Source organism: Dinoponera quadriceps, unplaced genomic scaffold (assembly GCF_001313825.1).
Source record: "Dinoponera quadriceps isolate SergipeBrazil2010 unplaced genomic scaffold, ASM131382v1 scaffold1782, whole genome shotgun sequence".
In the NCBI taxonomy this organism is placed as follows: Eukaryota; Metazoa; Arthropoda; class Insecta; order Hymenoptera; family Formicidae; genus Dinoponera; species Dinoponera quadriceps.
In genome coordinates this window covers 1,867,245-1,889,232 of record NW_014555947.1, presented here as the reverse complement: position 1 = coordinate 1,889,232, position 21,988 = coordinate 1,867,245, and the positions used below count along the sequence as shown (strand labels likewise).

The 21,988-nt window shown below is 47.8% G+C and overlaps 1 protein-coding gene across 6 annotated transcripts in view; it reads left to right on the top strand.

Moving 5' to 3' along the window:
* Nucleotides 1-21,988, top strand: part of LOC106746026 (ELKS/Rab6-interacting/CAST family member 1) — a 97,564-nt gene that overhangs the window by 46,513 nt on the left and 29,063 nt on the right. For 4 of the 6 annotated variants that reach the window (XM_014622127.1, XM_014622126.1, XM_014622124.1 and 1 more), the window contains exon 5: nt 21,629-21,796. In XM_014622127.1, coding sequence (XP_014477613.1) covers nt 21,629-21,796 — 168 coding nt within the window. Of the gene's footprint in view, nt 1-13,399; nt 15,223-18,447; nt 18,456-21,628; nt 21,797-21,988 lie in introns of those variants that run through there. The other 2 variants (XM_014622128.1, XM_014622129.1) reach the window with 2 other exon arrangements.

Below are 21,988 nucleotides of genomic sequence, written 5' to 3'. Positions count from 1 at the left end.
GTTCAGATCGTCGACGTCGGAGACTGTGAATAGACAAATGCCACGCTGTCCGGCCGCGACCGCGTCGAGGAACTGAACTCGCCGCGGCAATTACAGCGGCTTCAATCACCGGCTTCTGTCCCGCCATAATTAGTAATTACCTGCTTCCGACGAGCAAAATCCTCGCGCAAAACCGCGGTTGTTGTCTCCCGGGCGAGAATATTCGAAATTCCCGGCGATAAATTAACGCGGCCCTAAAGGCGCGCGCAAGACGCCGATTAGCCCGAGGAAGCGGGACACGTTCGATCCGGGAGGAAGCTACTCGGTCCAATTTCCTCTCTTTTCAGCGCGAATTTCTCCGGGCGCAACCCCCGACGCGCGCGACAGACGTGCGCTGCAATTAATAGCTGCAATCTAGTTGCGCGTAATTAATTGCCGTAATTTGACGCGAAGTCTCCGAAGTAATTTACTTTGGCTGTCGTTCGAGCATCAAGAAGAAATTAGCCCCTTGAGAGAGCCGGGAGAAAGGAATTATGAAAATGTCTCTCTACGGGGCTGGCATAGATTGGAGAGTAAATTTTCCGCGAGGCCGCGCTGTTAACGCGACGGAAGATTGATTCGTGCGCTGTCCCTTTACGCCGCTTCAGTTAATGTACACGCGCACTGACTAAGGAAACACTCACATTTCGTGTAACTGATTTTCTGCTAGCCGAGGACCAGACGAAAGCTCGCTTGAAACGATCTCGAATGTTCCGCCGTGATTCAAGTCCGTCGCGAGAACGCCAGGGAGAAGCAGGTAATTATCCGCGAGGAAAGCAAAAAGAAAATTGAAATACGACTCCCCTACGGAAGCATGCGATGACCGAACATATATATCCTCGCGGAGAAGCAAGACCCTCGTATATTTCACCCCCGAGTCACCACCACCGGCAACCCGATGTGATGCCACGTGTTCTTTTCCCGCCTTTCTCTCTGCACTTTACGCACATCGTGCATCAGTCGAGAACGATTCGTCCACGATTTTTTCATTCGATGACCTCGATGCCGCACTAGAGATCATTTTGTCTGACGATCGGCACGCACACACGACACGGCGGTATCACGACGTATGTATGTAATACATTCTGTGAAACACCAGAGGAACCTTATCACGCGGGAACGTAACGAAGTCAAATCACATAATTCGTCCCATCATTCGCTAATTTGTCCGATACATCGGACGTTAGATGAGTCATCCGATTATACCAGTCACCGAATCAGCGAGTCATCGGACGAATCGTCGAGCGCGAACGTCGCCGAGCACGAAAAGCGCGTCGACGGGGAAAACGGACACGCGTCCTGATCGCGGGGAACGTACGAACGAACGGACTAACGAACAAACGAACGAATGACGCGCTCGCGATTAAAATCGAGGAGAGAAAGGGAGGGTCGAAAAAAAAAGTAACAAGAACGCTGCGGTTGGAATGCGTGGAATGAACTGCTTTGGATGTGTAGGTGATAAGACGTTTTAGCACCTCCAAACCCTCCCCCCTTCCATCACCAGTCCCCCACACTTTCTACCCTCGCCCCCCGCTCGCGGGGAAATGTCACGCCCGCAATATGTCCACTCTCACGTCACTGAACCCCCCCCCCCCATTTAGCCACAAGTATAATTATCACCACCACCCACCACCACCATCATCACCGCCCATCACCATACATGATCAGCCATCATCACCGTCATCGTCACTACGAATCACCATCATCGACTACCGTTACTGATACAACAACTCTACTACTACTACCGATACTACCACAAGCCACAACACGTTTCAAGTAGCCGACCATCGCATAGTAACTTGAAATTAGGAGCCGGCGATACGCACGTGACCTTTTCACCTTCACCGGTGGGTGCCCGCCATAAAGGACACGTTAATTACACGTTAGTCGCTAATTAGAGCCGGTCCAATTGCAAGGGACGAACAATCCGAGGCTGATTCGCAGTGATAAGCACGTCGCGGAGCGAGTCGCTTCACTCGTGATTCTCTCCCGTTTCGGGCGTACACGGGAGAAATTTGTTTCATTAATTATATGTAACAATGTCAGATTTATTAGGCTCTCTTGTCCGAAAGCGTATCTTTAGGCATCTCTTTAGTCGTCTGTCGGAAATTGACCGTGATTTAAATCGGCGGACGAGAAAGACGCCGTGTTTACGACCTCCTCCACGATTCGCTCGCGCAGCATTCATAGGCGACACACGCGAGTACTCGAATACCTGCTGCCCGTCTGACGGGATGTGTCGCACGTTCGCCTGGGAGAGCCACCGTATGCGTCGAATCTCGTTCCTGTATTGGAATTCGTCTCACGATAATCATCAGAATTCATCAGAATTCGGTTTATTTAACACGGTGTTATCGATCGTAGGATCCGCATGGCGAGGAATCCGAATAGTTCCTCGCCTTTCCTCAGGTCCGTTTAACCCGTTTGTGTCAATGAGCTAGGAATACATAGAAAAATCATAAACAATGGGAAAATAGTTACTTAAAATACTTAAAATAGTGAGACAATTAGTCAATCATAATTGATTATTTTTGGACCGTGAGGAGAATAATCGATTGTGACTAGTCGGTTTTCTTATTGCTCGAATTGTACCGCTCACGTTTTTGTGCGCTGCCGACCTCAGATTTAAAGAATATGTTTAGATTTCAAATATGTATGCGGGAATTATATATATTCGGCCACTATTGGAAACTGGCGAGGTACCAATTCAATATCGAAATATAGATTTCATGTTATGATACCGATACTTTAAATAGAAAAGCGGGAGATGTCACTAACGTAGAGTCTAAATATCTCGGTGGTAAAAGTAGCTACCCGGCGAACAGAAAATTCGAATTTGATCCCACTGAGTCTGTCTCGCTCCGTTTTTCATCTCATGCGATATTAAAAGTGAACATTTCAGGTACAAACTATACTCTGACCGACTATAAATCTGATCCTTTCTCCCACGATGTGGTTGTAATATTAACAGTTGTACAATAATAATAATAATCATGAAACTAGAAATCGGTACTGTCCCAGTATTGAAAATCGATAATTTTTGGTATTTTTGCAATACTGAGAATCGGTATAGTTACAGTATCATCTTTCGAGTCTTGTTTTCATCCCACTATTCCACTAATATATCAAATCGGTATTGACATCTAGTATTGTTCTCGCCAGTAGTTATTTCCTACTTAAGTATGCTTCAATTTAAAATATATTTTATTTAGAGAAAGAGAAAAAAATTGGAAAAATATACATCATACATATATTCTAAGTATTACGTTCTATTACTAAGTTCGTATTACAAGAAATATTCCGAGAATCGCTATCACATCGTTTCCGTGTTGGCATAAATTTCTACCGTCGATCCGGCCTCGTCTGCGTGCGGGCACATTCGTTTTCATGATAACGGCCAGGCGAAATAAACGGATGTATCCGTTTTTCTGATATAAACGGGTTAACACGAAGCAGACTTTATCGCCCGGTCCGTTATTGGTATTTCTATTTTTACGGTCGCGGGACGTCATCGTAAAGATTCGTCGCATGCTCGCGGGCTGAAATGCGCGAAGATTTCTTCTTCGGCGATGCGGAAGTCGTTCGGAATAAGCTTCCTCGCGAAATAACGGGGCAAGTTCGCCGCGAATTACGCGCGCTCGCACGCGTGGAATTAGGAGTCGAATTAAATGGGAGGTCGGCGCGTCTCGACTACGAACGAGGGTAATCCGATTAATTCTCCTCGCTCTTCTCGTATTCGCGCGCGCGCATCGAAATTAATTCACGCTCATACCGCCTTCACCGTGTCGCAGCCTAAAATTCTCGTCGACGTCGCACGGTGGCTCTCAGCTGGTAGCATACGCTAATTCACGCAAGTCAACGCTAATACGTCGAACGTGCACGCGAACGCTGCGACAAGAGTCGTGTCAGGGATAACCGAGGGCTGGATCGAATCCGGTCGCTCGCACGTTCGAGTTGGCGCACTGTTGATGTGGATTAATGCAAATTATTAAGTGACGAATTGAATAATATCGATAATCACAACCCCGAGTCCTCTCGCACAGAGGCCAATTACCAGTTTGCAAACGATGTGCCTCGTCGAGAGGATTAACGACTAACAAGCAATATAATATAACCTTGGAGGGTGGATCCTGCAGTGTATGTTCGTTGAATGTTGCATCGTTAAATGTCTAAGTGCTGCCACTGCAGCTAACACAACTAAGGTAAAAATACCAATACCTGGTCACGTATCTAACTCTGGATATTCTTATTATTTTAATCAAGTGTGAATATTTAAACTTTCAACATGGAATAATATACATAAGTTGAATATATAATATATATTCTATGTTGAAAGCTTAAATATTTGCATTTAAAGTCGAAAATAATAAAAACGTCCAGAGTTAAATACTTGTCCAGGCATTGGTATTTTTACCTTACATCTAATGATGACTATGTCCTCGGAATAACGACAGACGCTCTTCGACACCTTCTTGGACCAGAAATCTGTCTCTCAAGAAAGTTCTAACGAATAGCAGTTGAATTTCACTGATTCGTATTCTTGTTTAATGATATTTGCCAAAAGATACGACACAAATTCAGTCAGCAATGTACCAACTCATTAGTGCGACTGATCAGACCAGATCTTCCTTGCGCTGGAGAGATTCGCCGTCGAGAGTAGTCTGGATCCACAAAAGGTGCAGTAAGCTTTTAGCCGTTTGTTCTGAGCAATAAAATGTAATTTCTGGCAAAAAGCGTTTTCCCGTGCTACCAAAAATTGTAACGCTTAAATTCTAGGAATTGCAATGCCTGGTAGCGCTGGAAACGTTTTTTGCTAGAAATTACGTTACACTTTAGTGCTTAGAGCAAAAGGCTGAGACTTACCACGCCTATTGTGGATCCAGTCTAATTCTAAGAGCGGAATCCTCGAAAGGTCATTCGCCGGCGACTCTGGTGGGTCCACTGGAGAATTTTCCTTTCGTCGGCGAAACTCTCGAATGCACATCGCGACATCAGAACGCACCTGTCGCAACGTCGCGCTATGAATTCGGAAATTTGGAAAGAAAGTATCCCGAGGAGAAGCAAAAAAAAAAGTAAGAAAGACAACAAAGAACGAACGAAAGAAAGAAAGAAAGATTTGGCACGTCTCATGTGCGCACATGCGAGGGAGAGCGAAAAGAATGGCCATCCGAAGAGCGTTAGTAGCCTCGGACGGACGACGTATTCGTATTCCAAACTACATTCGACCGAGTTTTGACGATCAGGGGATCAGGATGGAACGGACACGCCACGAAAGAATCGACGTCGGGCTGTGCGAGACTTTCGGCTCGTCCCGTAAGAGAACAATTTTCATATCTATATATACATATATATTATACACACTTATACTTCTCTTTCCTCTCTATATTATATACATACATAGATATATTATCTTCCTATATACAATATATATAAGAGACATCACGTCTATATATATATACTGTACACAACCACTCCTCTTCACGTATATATCATACATATGGAATGTTCCGACTCTTTATATGTATATATATATATATATATATATACACCATATATCTCGTTATACATACGTACACACATGACGAGCGCATCCTCCGCGTATGTATGTATGTATAAACATTTACACGACCGTCTAAATACATCCAACGTCTACATATAACGCACGTACACACACCTATACATACGTACACCTATACAGACATTCAGACACGCACAGATAGATACTCACCTGTATACTCACACGTTTATATCTGTTCTGCCATCATCTCGGCTGTGATTCACTGAATGTAACGCCCAGTTTTATATATATACTCTCTCTTCTCGTTCTTGTACGCCTCAGACACGTTCTTGCCCATCACGACTTACCGCTATCATCGCCAACCGTCGTTATCGATGCACGAGCAGCGGGGCGGTCCGAAAGTCGTCAAGTCGAGTCAAGACGAGCCGATCCCAGGCCCAAGGGAGGACTTTGCGACTGTTTGGCACCGACCTGATGCGAGACGCGATAATACGACGTCGTTCTCCTCGCGTAATCTTACTGTCTTATCCTCTCTACCATAACACCATTCGTATTTCGCCGATGGGAGCGCCGGCAGGCCGACGTGGCTCGTGGATTTCCGCACTGTTTAACAGCTTAATGATTTCGACGATCTAATTCAATTAACATGGCCTGGGTAGCCGGGAAATTCATCATTGGATACGTATATTTCTATATTTCATAATCGTTCGTTCGCTTATATTATTGGATCCTATCTTTATTTCAGATCATTTTCATTACAGCATTTAATATTTAATTGTTTAATAATTTAAAATATTTGAAAATTATTCGATTATTTAATATTTAACATTCATTATAACATAATAGTAATTATTATTATTATTATATTTTTATTATATCATAAATATCTTCCCCTAATTTTTATTGCGTAATTTTCACCGCTTACATTATATCGTTTTATTACACACGTTAAGATATGTCGAATATTTTATTATATATTTTAAAATATGCGATACATTTTGTTATATATTTTAAGACACGCTTTTACATCACGTCGAGACGAATGAAGGGAGAACCCTGCCGAAATTCAAGAGTTATAAGAGGTTTCCGACGTTCGCATCGCTCGCGGTGATTTATTCGCAGAGATGCGACATCGGTCTGCTCGCGTTCCCACGATTCGTCACACACGTACTCATCAAGATGCGTATCCGCGTAACGTGCGAGCGATAAATAGTCCGGGTAGTCCGGTACCGACGGTCGATGGGTTATTTTCCCCCGTCGAGCCGATAAAACTCAAATCCTCTTTCACTCACGATTGCGGAACGCCGATACGCATCCGCACGTGCATCCAAACGAGATCTTGTCCATGCGACGTGGCCGCGTTTCGAGGGCGATCAATGAAATCGCGTATCGCGCTGCTCCACCGATCCTGACGACGGATCCGAACGCATTTTCTGAATAAGTCGGCGGCGGATTTCGGTCTCGCGACGGAGAACGACGGGTTCTCCGGTGAAAAGAAAAGGGAAAACAGAAACGAAAGAGAAAAAAAGTAACTGAGACGAGAAAAGAGAACGTTCCGCGTATGTCGAGGAGAAGCGCGTCGTTAACGAAACAGCGAGTATAATTGCAGCGCGATGAGAGAAATCGTCGAAACGCCGCGCGCAGAAAAATGGACAATGATGTCGGCCGTACGTCGCGGTGGGCGAAAGAACTGCGGCGGCGCCCGGCGTCCGGAAGAGGATCACCGTGGAAAACGTAAAGTAGAAAGTTTTTAAAAAAAATCCGAACGAAAACAAATCGAAAAACGACCAAATTACGAGAAAGCGCATATTGCCAAGTCGCTATGGATTGTTAGAGCGTGACCTTGCGACCGTGAGAGATCGACAGACAGAGAGAAAGAAACCACGGCGTCGTGGAGAGAGATCGCCGGTGATCGATGTGGTGGCAATCGTAGTTTAGAATAAAAACGAGAGAAAAGACGAATCGTGGAGGTCGGAGGGAGATCTGATCCCGAAGAAGAGAGAGGGAGAGGGAGAGAGGACGCGAGGAACGGATGTCGCGACGCGCGGGCGGGAACGATTCTCGCCGTTTCGTTGACGAGAATCGAGATTGACCTTTTTCGATCGTATCCTTCTTTTCTGAAGTGACGAGAACCCCTTTGTATCGCAATCTCCTCGGAGAGGAGAACGACGAAGATCGTTTTGTGGAAGAGAAGGAAGCTCGGCGGTACGTCGCTTTTCTTTCGTCAACCGGGACGTTGCCGGTGCCACTTCCGCTTCCTCGAGACTGTCCCGTGAACGGGGATCGAAGGATCAAAATCGCACCATCGCGTTTGCCATCCGTTGTCGGTACGCATAACGAAGAAGAACGCTCCCCCCCGGGGCTCGCAATATTTGCCGTTGATTTGTCCATGAGAGAAAAGGATTCGCGGTACTTCGTGATACGGGACGCAAAAATGCACAAAGCGGCCCTCGGTTTGTCGTTTTTTCTATCCACGTCGCTTCTCGCTTGAAATGTGATCCGCGATTGCGGTGTTCTTCCGGTAAAATTTCTCGTTAGCATGAAACTAACACTAGCGGCGTGCGCGCGCCCCCCGCTACTATCAATGTTACTTTTTCCCGAGCGATTTCGCCTGTTTCCATTGTACAACCTTCCGATACGACAGCGGTGGATGGCATCGCGGTCAGAGCGACGAAACTATCTCAATGTAAACCGCAAAAGATTCGAGTGCGACGACAAACGCACGGGCAGTCTCATGCGTTAGCGAAGCCGCACTCAGCCAACCACGTAGTACATCTTTAAACCGCACCATCGCATACTTCACACCTTCAAGATAAAAAAAAAACGATATTGTATATCAAAAGAGATATATATCAGACAACATTCTCAGCTACATCATCCAAAAAAAAACAAAAAAAAAGTCAACCGATACATAAAAACAGACAAGTAAAAAAAAAGTATATATAGACCGCGAGAGAACGCGCTAGAGAGACACGAGTGAGAGGACGGCGACGCGAGAGTCGACGACCTGTAACCGTCTTTCCCCCTTGTTGCTTCTGTTGTAAAGGAGCTCAAAGCGACGAACGAGAGCCTGAAGAGTCTGCAGACGCAGCTGGAGCTCGCGTACGCCTCGACCGCGTCCTCGGGACAGCCGGTGGCGGGCGGCGGTGGCGGATTGGCAGGTGCAGTCGGCTACATCGGGCTAGGAGGTAGCGTATCGGGTGCGGGCGGCGGCGGTACCGTCCTCGGAGGTAGCGTGGCGGTTCCAGGCGGCGTGCCCGGTAGCACCACCCTGACCGCCATCATGGAGACTAAAGACGCGCGCATACAGACCCTGGAGAAGGAAGTGGGGCTGCTCGAGGCCGAGCTGCAGCGTATTAAGGAGTGCGGCGGTAGGCTGCGGGAGCAATTGCTCAAGGCCACCGCTGTGCCGAGTAGCGTTGGTAGCGTGCAGCAACACCAACAGCAACAACTGGGTATCGAGCCGCACTTGCGGCCGGGGTACATGCCGTCGACCGGCCTGGGTGGTCAGCAACAGCCCGGCACGTTGGCCCTGGCCAGGGGACCGTCCATGATGACCTCGCTGGTACCGTACAGTGGCCACACGTCGTCCGCGGCACTAACCAGTTCGTTGCTTGCCGGTTCGACAGGTGCGACCACGGGCGGCGGGCTGGGTGGCGTCGTCGGTGGCGGTTCCTCGTGCCTGGCCGGCATCTCGTCGGGCGCCACCACAGGCGTGGTCAACCCCTATTCCGATCGCTATGCTACTACCGATCATCATCCCCATCAGCTGCACCATCACCAGCACCACCACCACCACCACCTGCACCAGCAGCAGCAGCATCAGCTGCAGCTGCAGCAGCAGCAGCAGCAAATGCAGCAACACTTGAAACAAATTGAGCCGGCGGCGGCGGGCGCCCTGGCGCTGCACGCTCACACCTTCAACAAGCACGACCTGAACTTCAAACGGCAAGTAAGTTTCTTCATCAACAACGTGCGCATCGAAAAGAACGACGCCGTCTAGGGGACACCTGGAACGGCGTGGGAGGGCGGGAGTTTCTCCGATCAGGTACACGAGGATCACGATTGCTTCTTCGTCGTCTTCGTCGTCTCCGTCGTCTCCGTCGTTGTCTCCGTCTTCGTCCTTGTCGTCGTCGTCGTCGTAGTCTTCGTCGAAAGTCTAGTTTCGAAAAAGCCATCGTGGTCGGAGAATCGGGTCAATGAGGTTGATTCGAAAAAGAGAATGAAAGTGTGGCAAAAAGATCCGTTGTTTCCGTCGAAGGTGGCCGCCATTCCAGAGAAAGAAAGAGAGAGGGAGAGAGAGAGAGAGAGAGAGAGAGAAAAATGAACGAAAAGAACGTCTTCGGGGAAGAGGCTGGATCGCCGTGAAGAGGCTGTGAGGGATCGCTGAAAGGGCGTACGTAGTACGTAGGACGGATGTCAGTTGAGGGGAAAAGAAGCCGAAGAGCTAGCGCCGACCAGGAGCCGGCGGCGACTTCCGCGCGAAGATCTTTCGATTTCCCTCGTCTTCTCCTCGAAACGTCGCGTATTACGCACGTAGGAGTCCGTGAGAACTAAAACGACGGCGGTCGACGAGGATGATCGATCTCGGGGCTCGCGCCATGACGTCCCTGATCCCACATCAGAGCTGCGTTTCGTGTACCTCTACCTCTACTATCGGACGGAGTACCCGAGTTTCTTTTTATCCCCATGTCGTTTCGAAATCTTTAGTTTAGACAATTACGATATCGTTATCGGAGCAACGGGATAACAAGACAATTAAATTCTCGGTGAACGGACCATTCGATCTTCATGTGGATTGACATATCTTCCTTTTATACGCATTTACATACCTGACGAGCGAAATCGATCATTTGAATCCACGTGTGCGTGACGGAGGACGCTTGGAAGGAAAAAAAAAACGAAAGAAAAAGAAAAAAAAAGAAAACGTTAGTTGCAAATTTCCCGAGTTGATTTTACGAAGCGGAGCTCTGTTGGTAACTCGTCGCCGGTCGAAATTATTTTGGAAACAAAAAAAGTCTTCGGCAAATACTCGATATTAGATACTTGTTCCCCGTCTTCCTATTTCTTGTGAGCCTTCGTGAGATTAGAAAACGAAAAAAAAAAGGAAAAGAGGAAGAGATGGTAAATTCTATTTAGAGGAAAATTAAAAAGGAATGTGCCGACGATCGGAAAACGAAGATCGAGCAGAACGATGTGATAAACAAATTCATCTGTGAAATTAATATAATAAGAGAAAGAGAACAAGTTACGTTAAGGCGCGGAATACTCGTGCTCAAATAAATAAGCGAAATATGAAACGGTGACGAATGTTTAGCCGTAAATAGAATCTTTAGCCGTTAATAGATCATTTAGGTAGATTCTGTCGCACGAACGTTTGCCCCTAAAACAAAAAGTAGTGTCGCACCACCCCCTCCCGATATGTCGCATCTCGGTGTTGTACGAGCGCGAGCTCGAAAGACGCTGCTAATTCGAACGAACTTTCGAACTTCGGGCTCGAACTTTGCAAATTGCCTTCCGCTCGCTCGCTCGTGAGCGACCCGGGCGACTTGTTGTTATTTAGGTGAGCGAAAATGTTTCGTCGCGTGCGGATCGGCCTACGTTACCGAGCGCAGTTTAACCCCCCCGACCTCGCGTTATCTCCCGTCGCTGAACCAGCCCCCGTCTTCCTACCTACCTAGAGGAGTCTTTTAGGATAGCTCGTACGATAAAGAGTAAACGTAAATAACGCCGTGTTCTCTGTAGAGTCTGTCGACCCGCCTGCTACGCGACGGAGGAATAACGTCGTTTTACTTCTCACCGGCTCTCGTGCACACACACCGTTTAGCGTACCTGTTGTTTCCTTTACCTCTCGATATCCCTTTTCTCGTCGGCGACATCCCGAAACGCAGAGTTCTCTATTTTTTGACTCGATTGTACTTAGCTATGTCGTAGGTGTATAGGGTGAGTCCTGGACGTCATGGGCGTCGCGGTGTGTGTGTGTGTGTGTGTATGTATGTTTAGTGCAGGACGTCGCGTGGGGAAAGGGCTCGCGTGCGCACGCGAGCGAGTGAAAACGCGGCTCTCAACGGGGAAGGAAACGATTCTGATTTTCTAATTAATATAACGTCTCGCGATAATTTTGATAATATATATGTACATATAATTTTAGAAGTCACGGTGCGCCTCCGAGCCGGGCTCTGTAGCGTGAAACGCCCCTCGGCTCGCGGGAAAACTACCCTCGGCGCTACGTCGTAAGGATCTCATCGGATCTCTCGCGTGTCTTCGTGTGTGTCACACACGAAGCATCGCCGAGAGTCGCGATGCGAGAACTTTCGAGATTCAAGGCGTATCCGCCGATAAAACTCACTCACGAGCGCGCAAAATCGCGATCGCGAGGCGTTTTACCGCGGTATCGTAATCCCGAAAGTCAGTCTTTCCCCCCTCCTCCCTCGCGAGCAACTCCTAAACGTCGGAAATTCGTAGAAAGTTCCAATGACTTCGCCGAAGAAACAGCCGCAATTCCACGAAAGTGTGGGGTTGGAAGTTTCCACTTCCCGGAGGCCGCGGTCTCGCCCGCGAGCACGCGATCGTTCGCAGCGCGCGAGGAATTCCCCGATCGCATCCTGCAGATACACACAAGACGTTCACACGTCGCCCGGGGAGTCCCTCTGTGTATAGCGCAAGGCGCGATAAGCCTTCGGACGATCTCTGATCTTCCGTTAACTTCCGATAATGGTCCTCCAGAGGGCGAGAGGAAGTTGGTCGCTCCCGCGACGCGGAACAGGACCGATACAGGCGCGGACATCGCGTCCGAGGAAGCCTCGGATGACGATCGGCACCTGACATCCGGATTTCTGGGATGTCCGGGAAATTATTATCGATGAATCGAGCGACATGCGTTTTGTCCGTAATAATTTTTGCACGTACAAACGTATCCAGAAATGCGGACGTCATGGGCATCCGATCCGCCGAGGGTGCTTTAGATGCTGAGACGTCGCGGGACATCCGGATTTCCAAAATTCTGGGACAATTATTATCGATGAATGGAGCGACGTACGGTTTGTCTGTAATAATTCTTGGGCGCACGAAGGTATCCGGAAATCCGGGCGTCGTGGAGATTCAATCCGAGGGAGTCTTGGATATTGGATGTCACAGGACATGCGGGTTTCTAGAATCCTTGGGAAATTATTACCGATGAATCGAGATGAACGATTTGTCTGTAATAATTTTTGCACGTACGATGCATCCGGGCATCGGGGACACTCGGACGTGGACGGTATATCCAAAAGCGTTCGCTGGATAGCTCGTGAACGGCCGGATGAAATCGAACATTCTCGATATCCTGGAACATACGAACCGGGTGGTCGCGCTGTACGGGAAAGCGTTGCTCTAAGGGCGCGAGAGATAGGCGGGAAGGTTCCGCGTGATAACTCGCGGTGAGAGAAAGTCAACGAGAAAGTCACAACATATTTCGGTAGCTTCTACATTATATAACGCGGTTAGAGCCCGAGCGCAAAGACCATGCGTACCTAATCCTTAGGCCTTAGATCGCGCGAGATTACGAGGATATATGTTGAATCCTTGAGATGTCTATTATAAACGAGTATCACTGTTGTTCTGCGGCGAGAGATCGAGGATGAGATGCAAACGAGAGGGAGGGATCGCCAGGCAGGGGATTCGCCAACACTACGCGCTCTGAGATATATATCTACACGTATAAAAAACACATATACTCTTATATACATATATACACATACGTCTCTATGAAAGGAAAGCAGAAAAGAAAGAAAACACAAGAAAAATACACGTAAATATAATAATAATAATAATAATAATATATACATATGTGCAGTATAATATGCGAAGAGAGAGAGATGCGTGTGCGTGTACGATGCGTGTGTAGGTAAGGGAAGAAAAAAAGAAGAAGACTTCCGCCGGTACATATATATTTTCGTAGCTCACAGCGATTTTGAGCCCCTGCACCCCTACCCCTACCCCGTTGTACTCTCCTCCCCGTCCGGATAGCTCGCGGGGCTATACCTGGCTTAACCGTATAGATAAGTACAAGGTGCGCCTCGGGCGCACGAACGGAATCACGTTTCTAGAATAGATATGGTGGTTCTCGAAAGAGACTCGTTCCGAACATATCACGCTCAAATGTTCTCGATGATTCTTCGCACGCGGACTGTCGAGACCGCCCCGTCGGTACGTTCCACGAGGTTGTGACAATCCTTATTTTTCTACTATGTGTGTATGTGTGTGTGTGTACAAATATAAATATTATATATATATATATACTCTCTTTAGATCATAAGTCGTCGAGTTAACATACGTACGATTGTGATAATCGACGCGCGATTGAACAAACGAAAGAACGAACCGAACGTACCGATCCGTTGGAAGGATCGTGACGAGTCCGAGGACGCTACGCGTGAGGATTCAGCCAACATCGACAACGATCGGCGCGATTAATCGTTCCGAATCCGCGCTTCGTCCGTGAAGTCGCGAGGACGCGATGGCCGCCGCATCTGGTCGAGCTGGGTATACCCTGACTTGTCTCTGTTCCCACTCCTGACCCCCCGCCTCCGCCGAACTCCCGCCGATATTTCGAGGGTGAAAGCGTCAAGACCGGGGGATCCCCCCGCCCCCTCCCTCTCCGGACGTTCCTCCGAGAGGACGTTCGTGTCGAGATCTCACCGTGCGAATGGCGAACGCCGTCCCGTCGGGACGACGAGCTCACACGCTCGCAAGGTCAGCCTCGTCTTTAGAGCTTTATTGTAAAGAACGATCCTCTTCGGACTGTGCGCCTCTGCGCCGGAGGCGAACGATACCATGCTTTCCCGCGAGAAACCGGCACTATGATACTGGTGAAACTGTTATAACTCTATGATGATGATGGTGATAATAATAATAATAATACGATGATGATGATGAAGAAAAAAAGTATGTACGGAAAGAAGAGAGTTTGTTTTTCGCGCGTGGCCAACCTCTTGTTCTCCGCGATACGAGCCGAATCTGATCATCCCTCCTCGAAGCCCTCGACAGACTCAAGATATATCTGACGGATGTTACGAGGATCCAGCGCGATCGCGAGATCCCGAGGCGGATCTCGCGTAAAGGAGAAGAGAGATCGTCGGTTCCTTGCTTTCTTTCTTTTTTTTCTCTCTTTTGTCGGGGTCGCGATCGCACCATCCATCGCAGCTCGTTTCGCTCCGCGAACGAACGACGCCTCTGTAAAGATCCTTGGTTTTTGCGAAGTTAACGACGAATAAGCAGCCTGCTTAATCGGTATTACACTTAAATCTTTCCGCCGTTTCTTCTTCTTTTCAAGCGTTACCTTAGCAGAGGGAGACACGTTTATTTGCCGATCGATTTGTTGCGCAGTTGACAGTGTTTTCATAGATACGTTTACCGTAGAATGTTACATTTTTAGTTGAGAGATTTTGAGCAATTTTTCTTTCGGACAAGGTGTGTCACATGCGTTCCACGGGATTACACAGTTTAGAAACGGAAATTGTAGCGAACGCTTTGCGCTTGTCGAGAGACACTCTCTTTCTTTTGCGTTCATCGGGCAAAGGAGCACAGATTCGCACGAGAGTAAAATAGTGGATGTACATTTGTTTGCGCAGGTCGACTACTCGCGGATGAGACGACTGTATAGTACATTCCAAACGCAAAAATCTCAACATGCGAGTCGAACATTGGTAAACCACTTTTGCCGAGAATTTATCTTTTCATGATTTTTTTTTCCTTTTTTTCTATTTATTTTGTTCTTAATGGCATCACCCAGTCGATCGAATCATCTCTGCGAAACGAGTTATCAAGCGTTCGGCTTTATTTCAAATTTTACCAGCCAATCGGGACAACAACAACCACGGGGGTATGATTATGATTACTTATGCTAAAATATCATATCACATCCACGACAATCACGACCAATCGCGGAGAAGGAGGAAAAAAAGAAGAGGAGAGAAAGGAAGGAAATTACATTTTTATGTTCTCCCACAATTCACTTCATTCACGAATATTTTTCACTCCCTCTATTTCTCTCTCTCTCTCTTTCTCTTTCTCTCTCTCTCTTTTCTCCGCCCACCCCTCCGTCGATTTCCCGTACCGTTCACGAGAAGAAAGCACCAGTTCACATCGACTCACATGCATCGATACTTGCCATGCGACACGAAAACAATCAGGTCAGAGATTAATTAAGCTCATCGCGCAACACTCATACCATTGTCGCAAGCTTCATCCCGTCATCCTCGCGTGGCAATATATCTTATAATAGTCAATAATCATTGCGACTAGTGTCTTATCCGTACAAGCATTTCACACACGATCCGAGCTGTCGGTGATTTCATCAGCTTCTCGTGTTCGTCCCGTCTCTCTCTCTCTCTCTCTCTCTCTCTCTCATCGTCTTTAGATACGATCAGCGATTTAGCGCTGATTCCATTCGAGTCGCCACAGAATGTCATTTTCTCTCCGATCATCGAGTTAGTGCATCTTCTCACTCCTCATATAGGTCACAGAGTCGCGAATCAGTTGATTGTATGTACGCGCGCGATTCATCTCACGTGATGATCGATAGATCGCTCGAGTAGATCGGTCAGCTCTCTCACGACGTTCTCTCATCATTCGTCTTCGATGATCGTGCAACTCGCATGAGAACTTAGGTCTGGCATGTTGCATGCGTCGTTAGGAATTTACGTGGTTCTAGTGTACGTCATCGGCAGCCACTCATCTATCAGTTCACGTCGTCATCGTCGTCATCTTCATCATCGACATTCGACGGGCCGCTCGTCGAGATCTACCTCGTGCGACCTCGTCCTTTCGTCGACGGAATTTTAGAAACTGCTCTTCTATAAATTAATTCTATTTTATAATCTAATATAATTTCATCAACTTTTTATTTTGTATTTTTAGTCTCATCTGATCTTCGAACATATTTATTTTTAACGTTGTTTTAAATTTTACATATGAATTTTTTACTCCGTCAAAAATTCCGCGACATTGAAATTATTCACTGTCGAATCATCAGTTAATTTTCCCTCCTTCGTGTCGAACAATCACGAGAGGACTAGCTCGCGCGTGGAATCGTCGCGAGCGTCCGATCGCATCGCCTTCGCTGAAACGATCGTTCTCTAATCTAAATTCTGCCGGCGATCGCGTCATCGTTCGCCCGGTCTCATTCTGTTCGCTCACGGTGACGATCAAGTTGTCCGATCGTTTCAAGTATCGAAGATATCGTCGTCGATTGCGCGGGGATCAACATCGCGAGAGCGCGCCGCTCCGTGCGTTTTATCGCGCGTTCGCTCGCATTCATCATCGGCAAGTATACTTGTCTCCACATCGTCATCGTTCGTATAATTCTCTCCCTCTCTCTCCCCCATTATTCCCATCGACTTCTCTATTTTTCATTCTGTCGATCCCCTCCGTAGATCTCGGTGTCGTAATTAGAGACGCATGTCGATTTTGACCAGCCCTCTCCATCCCCCCGCCGCCTCCGCTCTCGAGCGTCCTATGCATGCTGCACGCGCGCGCAGAGAGTGCATCTGTCATGTAGCTCTGTACCGTTCCCGTTTGACAATTGACAAAAATGAGACGCGCGTGGACGTGTCGGGATGACACGAGCATCGTCCACGGATCTCGAACGTCGGATACCTGTCGGGAGAGCCCGCTAATTCGGCCCGTCCGAGACGGAGAGGAACATTTGGTTCATCCACGAGTCTTGCGCGCTCGTCAGCCGGTTTCTTCCGTCAGGAAAGCGCGCGGCCTTCCCTCGGCTGTCTGCAGCCTTGACGTCCTGACGTGCGTTCTCGGCGTTTCTCTCCTCCCTTAGACCGCGCGCTCCGGGCGAATCTTGTCTCGCTGGAGACGGATTAAACGTTGAGCGTCGATCGATTCGCCGAGAACCGGCCCAACACTGAGATCTGAAGTTAAGCGAAGGTACAATTGTTAGAATTGTTGTCGGTATTTCACTAAGCTCCGCTCGCTTACCTTAACAATCAGACCTTGCGTGTTGCTCTCTGAGAACTGCTCATTGACGTTGGTAATTCGCGAGCGATTGAGGAGAGATTGAACCGACAGTGCACTGGCAAGGTTGTCTTTGCGGCGCGACGCTATTGTCTTCCTTCTCGTAAAATACGATTCGCGAAGGGGCAAGTTGGCGAGTTTCACAGCACGACTCGTAGATAAAGCAAATGTCGCCTTTTGTCCGATAGAACTTAAGGTATAACTAGCACTTAAGATAGAGCTAAGTTAGCGATAAGTCAGCAATGGATGGCAGTCCCCAATTCCGCGGAACTCTTCCGACAATCGGCTGAATTGATAGCGCCGCTCTTGGATAACGTCTTCATATCGCACAACGGTGCTCCCGGGGTCAATTTTTTTCGGAGAGATCCGGTGTTGTTAATTTAAACAAATAATCAACGCAACACGATGTGTCCCGAGATCTCCGAGTTCAACAACGTCAGATTCGTGACCAATTTGAAGCTGATTTTTCCTCGAGACGGGGTGTTGTCGATCTACGAAAATCAGCGGGAGTCCTTTGCGAAGTAAATCGCCGACGCAGAGATGCAATCGCGTAACGAAATCTCCACTGAAATCCGAGTGGGCTTAACTTTCCCGATGTTTTAATTGGCGATTTAATCACCGATATTCGACGAATATCGAGGAACTACTGCCTACCCTCTTCCCCACCACCGCCGCTCGAAATTCTCTGCCACCCTGGAAGACGGAAAATCGACTTCGAATTCGCCGAGGAATCTGTCGGTTATAATTACGGCCGGGAATTCGGGGACGCCTAAGGTATGAGGGAACGCGTAACGACGTATAACGACGGTCGTCGAACGTTAACGTTCGGAAGAGGGACGGCGGAGTTGGGCGGCCTTCGTGGTGAAGCTTTATTAAACGTGGTGCCCCAATATTCTAGCTTTCTGAGGAGGTAAGGAAATTCTTCACCCGCCCAAGAAGCTCTTCCGAGCCACCATCACCACCACCACCATCACCACCAACCACCCTCCCTCCTCTGTTTCCATTTACGTGATTACCGTATTACCGTAACGGAGTGTTTCGATGTATACCGTAGCCGCTGTACTTGTCTACTCTGTATATCTCTCTCTCTCTCTCTCTCTCTCTGTCTTTTTCTGTCTTCTCTGTCTCTTTCTCAAACTTTCTCTGTCTTTCTACTGGCGTGAATCGTTGATCGACTGTCTCGCAATCATCATCTCACGCATCTCTCACCGTTGAAAAAGAAAATAAAGCCAAAAAGAAAAAAAGAGAAAAAAGAGAGAAAAAACAAACTGTACGGACGGACGGTCTCCGAGAGAGACCCCGATGTGGTTCCGTAAGAGGAGAAGCAATCCTCACGATCCTAGATCTTGATCTCATCGTACCATCATCATCCATTCCGTGTCGGTCGGAAGAGCGAAAGGAACGAAGGACTTTCGTTCACCTCCCTTCACGCCCCATCATCGACAGTGTTCATGTGCGTGTGTGTGTGTGTGTGTGCGCGTGTGTGCGGCTTAGTGACACCGTAGATGATCATCACCGTGAGCGAGGTCGCCGTCGGAGCGACGGCCGCTCCTCGTCGCCCCGCCGACGATCCTCGGGGATCGGGCGATATCGCCGTCGCCCTCGGCGTCGTAGAGATGCCGTGATAGCTGCTGTCCATTAATCAATAGCCGGCGCTGGACGCGGGCGCGAGCCGAACGATTTTTGTTATCTTCCTTCTCAAATGCGCGCGCAGATTCCTTCGGGGTGTCCTGCCCGAGCGTTCGAGGAGGGAAAGCTGCAAGGAAGAGCGAAGTCCCTCCCTCGTCTGGCGTCTTGACTAAATATAGCGTGAGACGCGCGCGGCCGAGTTCCTCTCTCGTTTATTACGAGGCTACCGATCCCCGCCATTAATCCGGACGCACCCTCTCTCGCACCCCCCCCGAGTCTTGTTCATCGAGTCGCTGAACTCCAAACAGCGTAAGACACTCGATCGTCGTTCGCTCGGCGACGAAAGCTCCAGGAATCATCTCTATTAAAATATTCGCACCCATATAGATCAATCTAAGAAGTTATCTTTCCTTAAATTCAGCGTTCGAGCACCGATGCGGAAACGGTGCGTGCGGTTTTTGGGGCCGACCGTTCCAGGACGAGGTCCTGAGGTGCCCGTTTCTCCGTCCGACTCAGAGAGGACCTCGCGCGCCCGCGATCTCGCTCGCATCGCGTTTACTTCGTAGCGTTTAGCGAGTAGTAGCTGTATTACGTATACGACTCTGCTTCGAGGTCGTCGCGAGATTTCGCGAGAGCGGCGATATGTCGCGACGAGCTCCTTCACGCGGCCTGCCGACACCAGAGTAGATGAGACGAGCGTAGGTACGTACACGAAAATAAGAGAGACACATACATGACAGACTTCCGAATATATATATATATATATATATATATCCGGATATTCCGGATATATATATATATCTTTCTCCCCCTGAAGATCACCCGTCTCTGTTGTCATATATATCTCTCTCCACCACACTTCGCTATTGAACACTTTTGGCGTATATTTATATATATTTATATATAAATACGTACATTCTCTTTTTCGTTTCATTTGTAATCTCTCCTGTGTTATATACGCCTAAAGAATTTATATATAAATATATATATTTATGTATATATTACATTCTTTCTCGAAAGACACTATATGTAATTTTGTATCGTTGGCCTCGATTACGCTGCATGCATTCGTACGAGTCCTGTCCGAGTACGAGAGACGACGATTTTTCTTGAATTTTTTTTCCCCCTTCAATCTCTCGATATGCATCGCGAAAGTTCTCGTGTGTGACGCGTGCAAGATGCGTGACCGGTCGATCGAGGCGAGGTCGAATTCGGTTAACTAACTCAGCAAGACCCCATCCTCGTTTAGATCGTAGCCTTAGCTGTTGTAGATAGAAAGAGAGAAGTTAGTTAACCGCAATTAACGCGGGCGCGAGAGCACGGTTGAGCTTTTAAAGGGATGTATTGATTGATTAACAGATGTTTTAATGATCAAGGGCAGCTCTTAAATTTAGATTTCGCCGAGACCGGCTCGCAACTCGACACACACGTAGGCTTCTTGTTTGCCTTGGTAATTAGGACACGATCGTAATAGCTCGAGCGTCAGCCTCCTTCGTTAATCCGATCAAGTAAGATCAAGAAAGACGCATAGGCGAGTTAAAAATAGCGGTGGGATCGAAGCGGCACGACAATGCGATTTAATTTTTAATCCTCGACGTGGAAACTTTCTTACAGGATAGATCTCCTCGCGTCGGCGTAATTTTAATTAAAGTAATCCCGATCTCTTTCTCAAGAGAGGCTCGTGTCAAAGTCCAACGGCAATTAACTAACTCCCTGATTATATCCCGCAAGGCTGTTCGCTCGAAAACCAATTTCCCGCGCAATTTGGATCAGGAATAATTTAAGACGCGCGCACTATAAGATGCAAGGTTCGCGGCAAATTTCCCCCCTAAAAATAAAAATCAGCTTTTATGTAAATAGACGTCGGAACAATGCAAACGAGCATTATCTAATATTTTATCCGATCAGATTATATTTGCAATGATTGTATATTCTTAACTATACCAAATTAAAGGAAATTAGAGGAATCGTCGGAGATGCTGAAAAATGCAGAATCAACAACGTGAAAAATTGAAATATCCCCGTTTCGGTTACTCCAATAGTTTAACCTCGGGATGGTATAATTTTCAACTGAGATTTTTCTAATTAAACGTAACGGGACGTTAAATCATATAACTCGAAGCTTTCATTCACCAAACGTTTTCTCGTTCGCTTCTTCCTGACAGCCATTTCAAATTCTAACGAGCCCACCGCCACGGTCGCTTCGTGTGAAGGCAGTTTATTTCTCTGTCTTTTTGTACTTTTCGCGCGCATTTCCATCGAGTCCTCGTCGGAGGACCAGTCACTGTTATCGCCGTCGTCGTACTCGGTCATGACGGAGAGAGTCGGCAGTCCCGACGTTTCCGTCGCTCGTCGCCGTCGCCGTTATGCCGTCTGTTGTCTTCGTCGTCGTCGTCACCAAGACGGACGGGGCGCAGGGACTGATCCTCTCCTGGACGACGAATCTTTTCGCAGCTGGACGAGCTCCGGACGGAGGTACAGCGAAGGGACCAGGAGCTCCTGGCGATGTCGGCGAAGATGAAGACGCTCGAGGAGCAGCATCAAGATTACCAGAGACACATCGCCGTGCTCAAGGAATCTCTCTGCGCCAAGGAGGAGCATTACAACATGCTGCAGGCTGACGTGAGTGTAAACCTTTCCGATCCATTATGAAAATAGAATTATACGAGGGGTTCCCTGCCAGGTGAAGGTTGGGTCCTGATGAGAAAAAATTATTCTCAGGAATATCGAGGGTAAATCAATGTATTTATTAACTCATTTATATAAAGAAGAAATGTGTATAAAGAAGCGGGTATATTTATTTCTTGCAGCAAG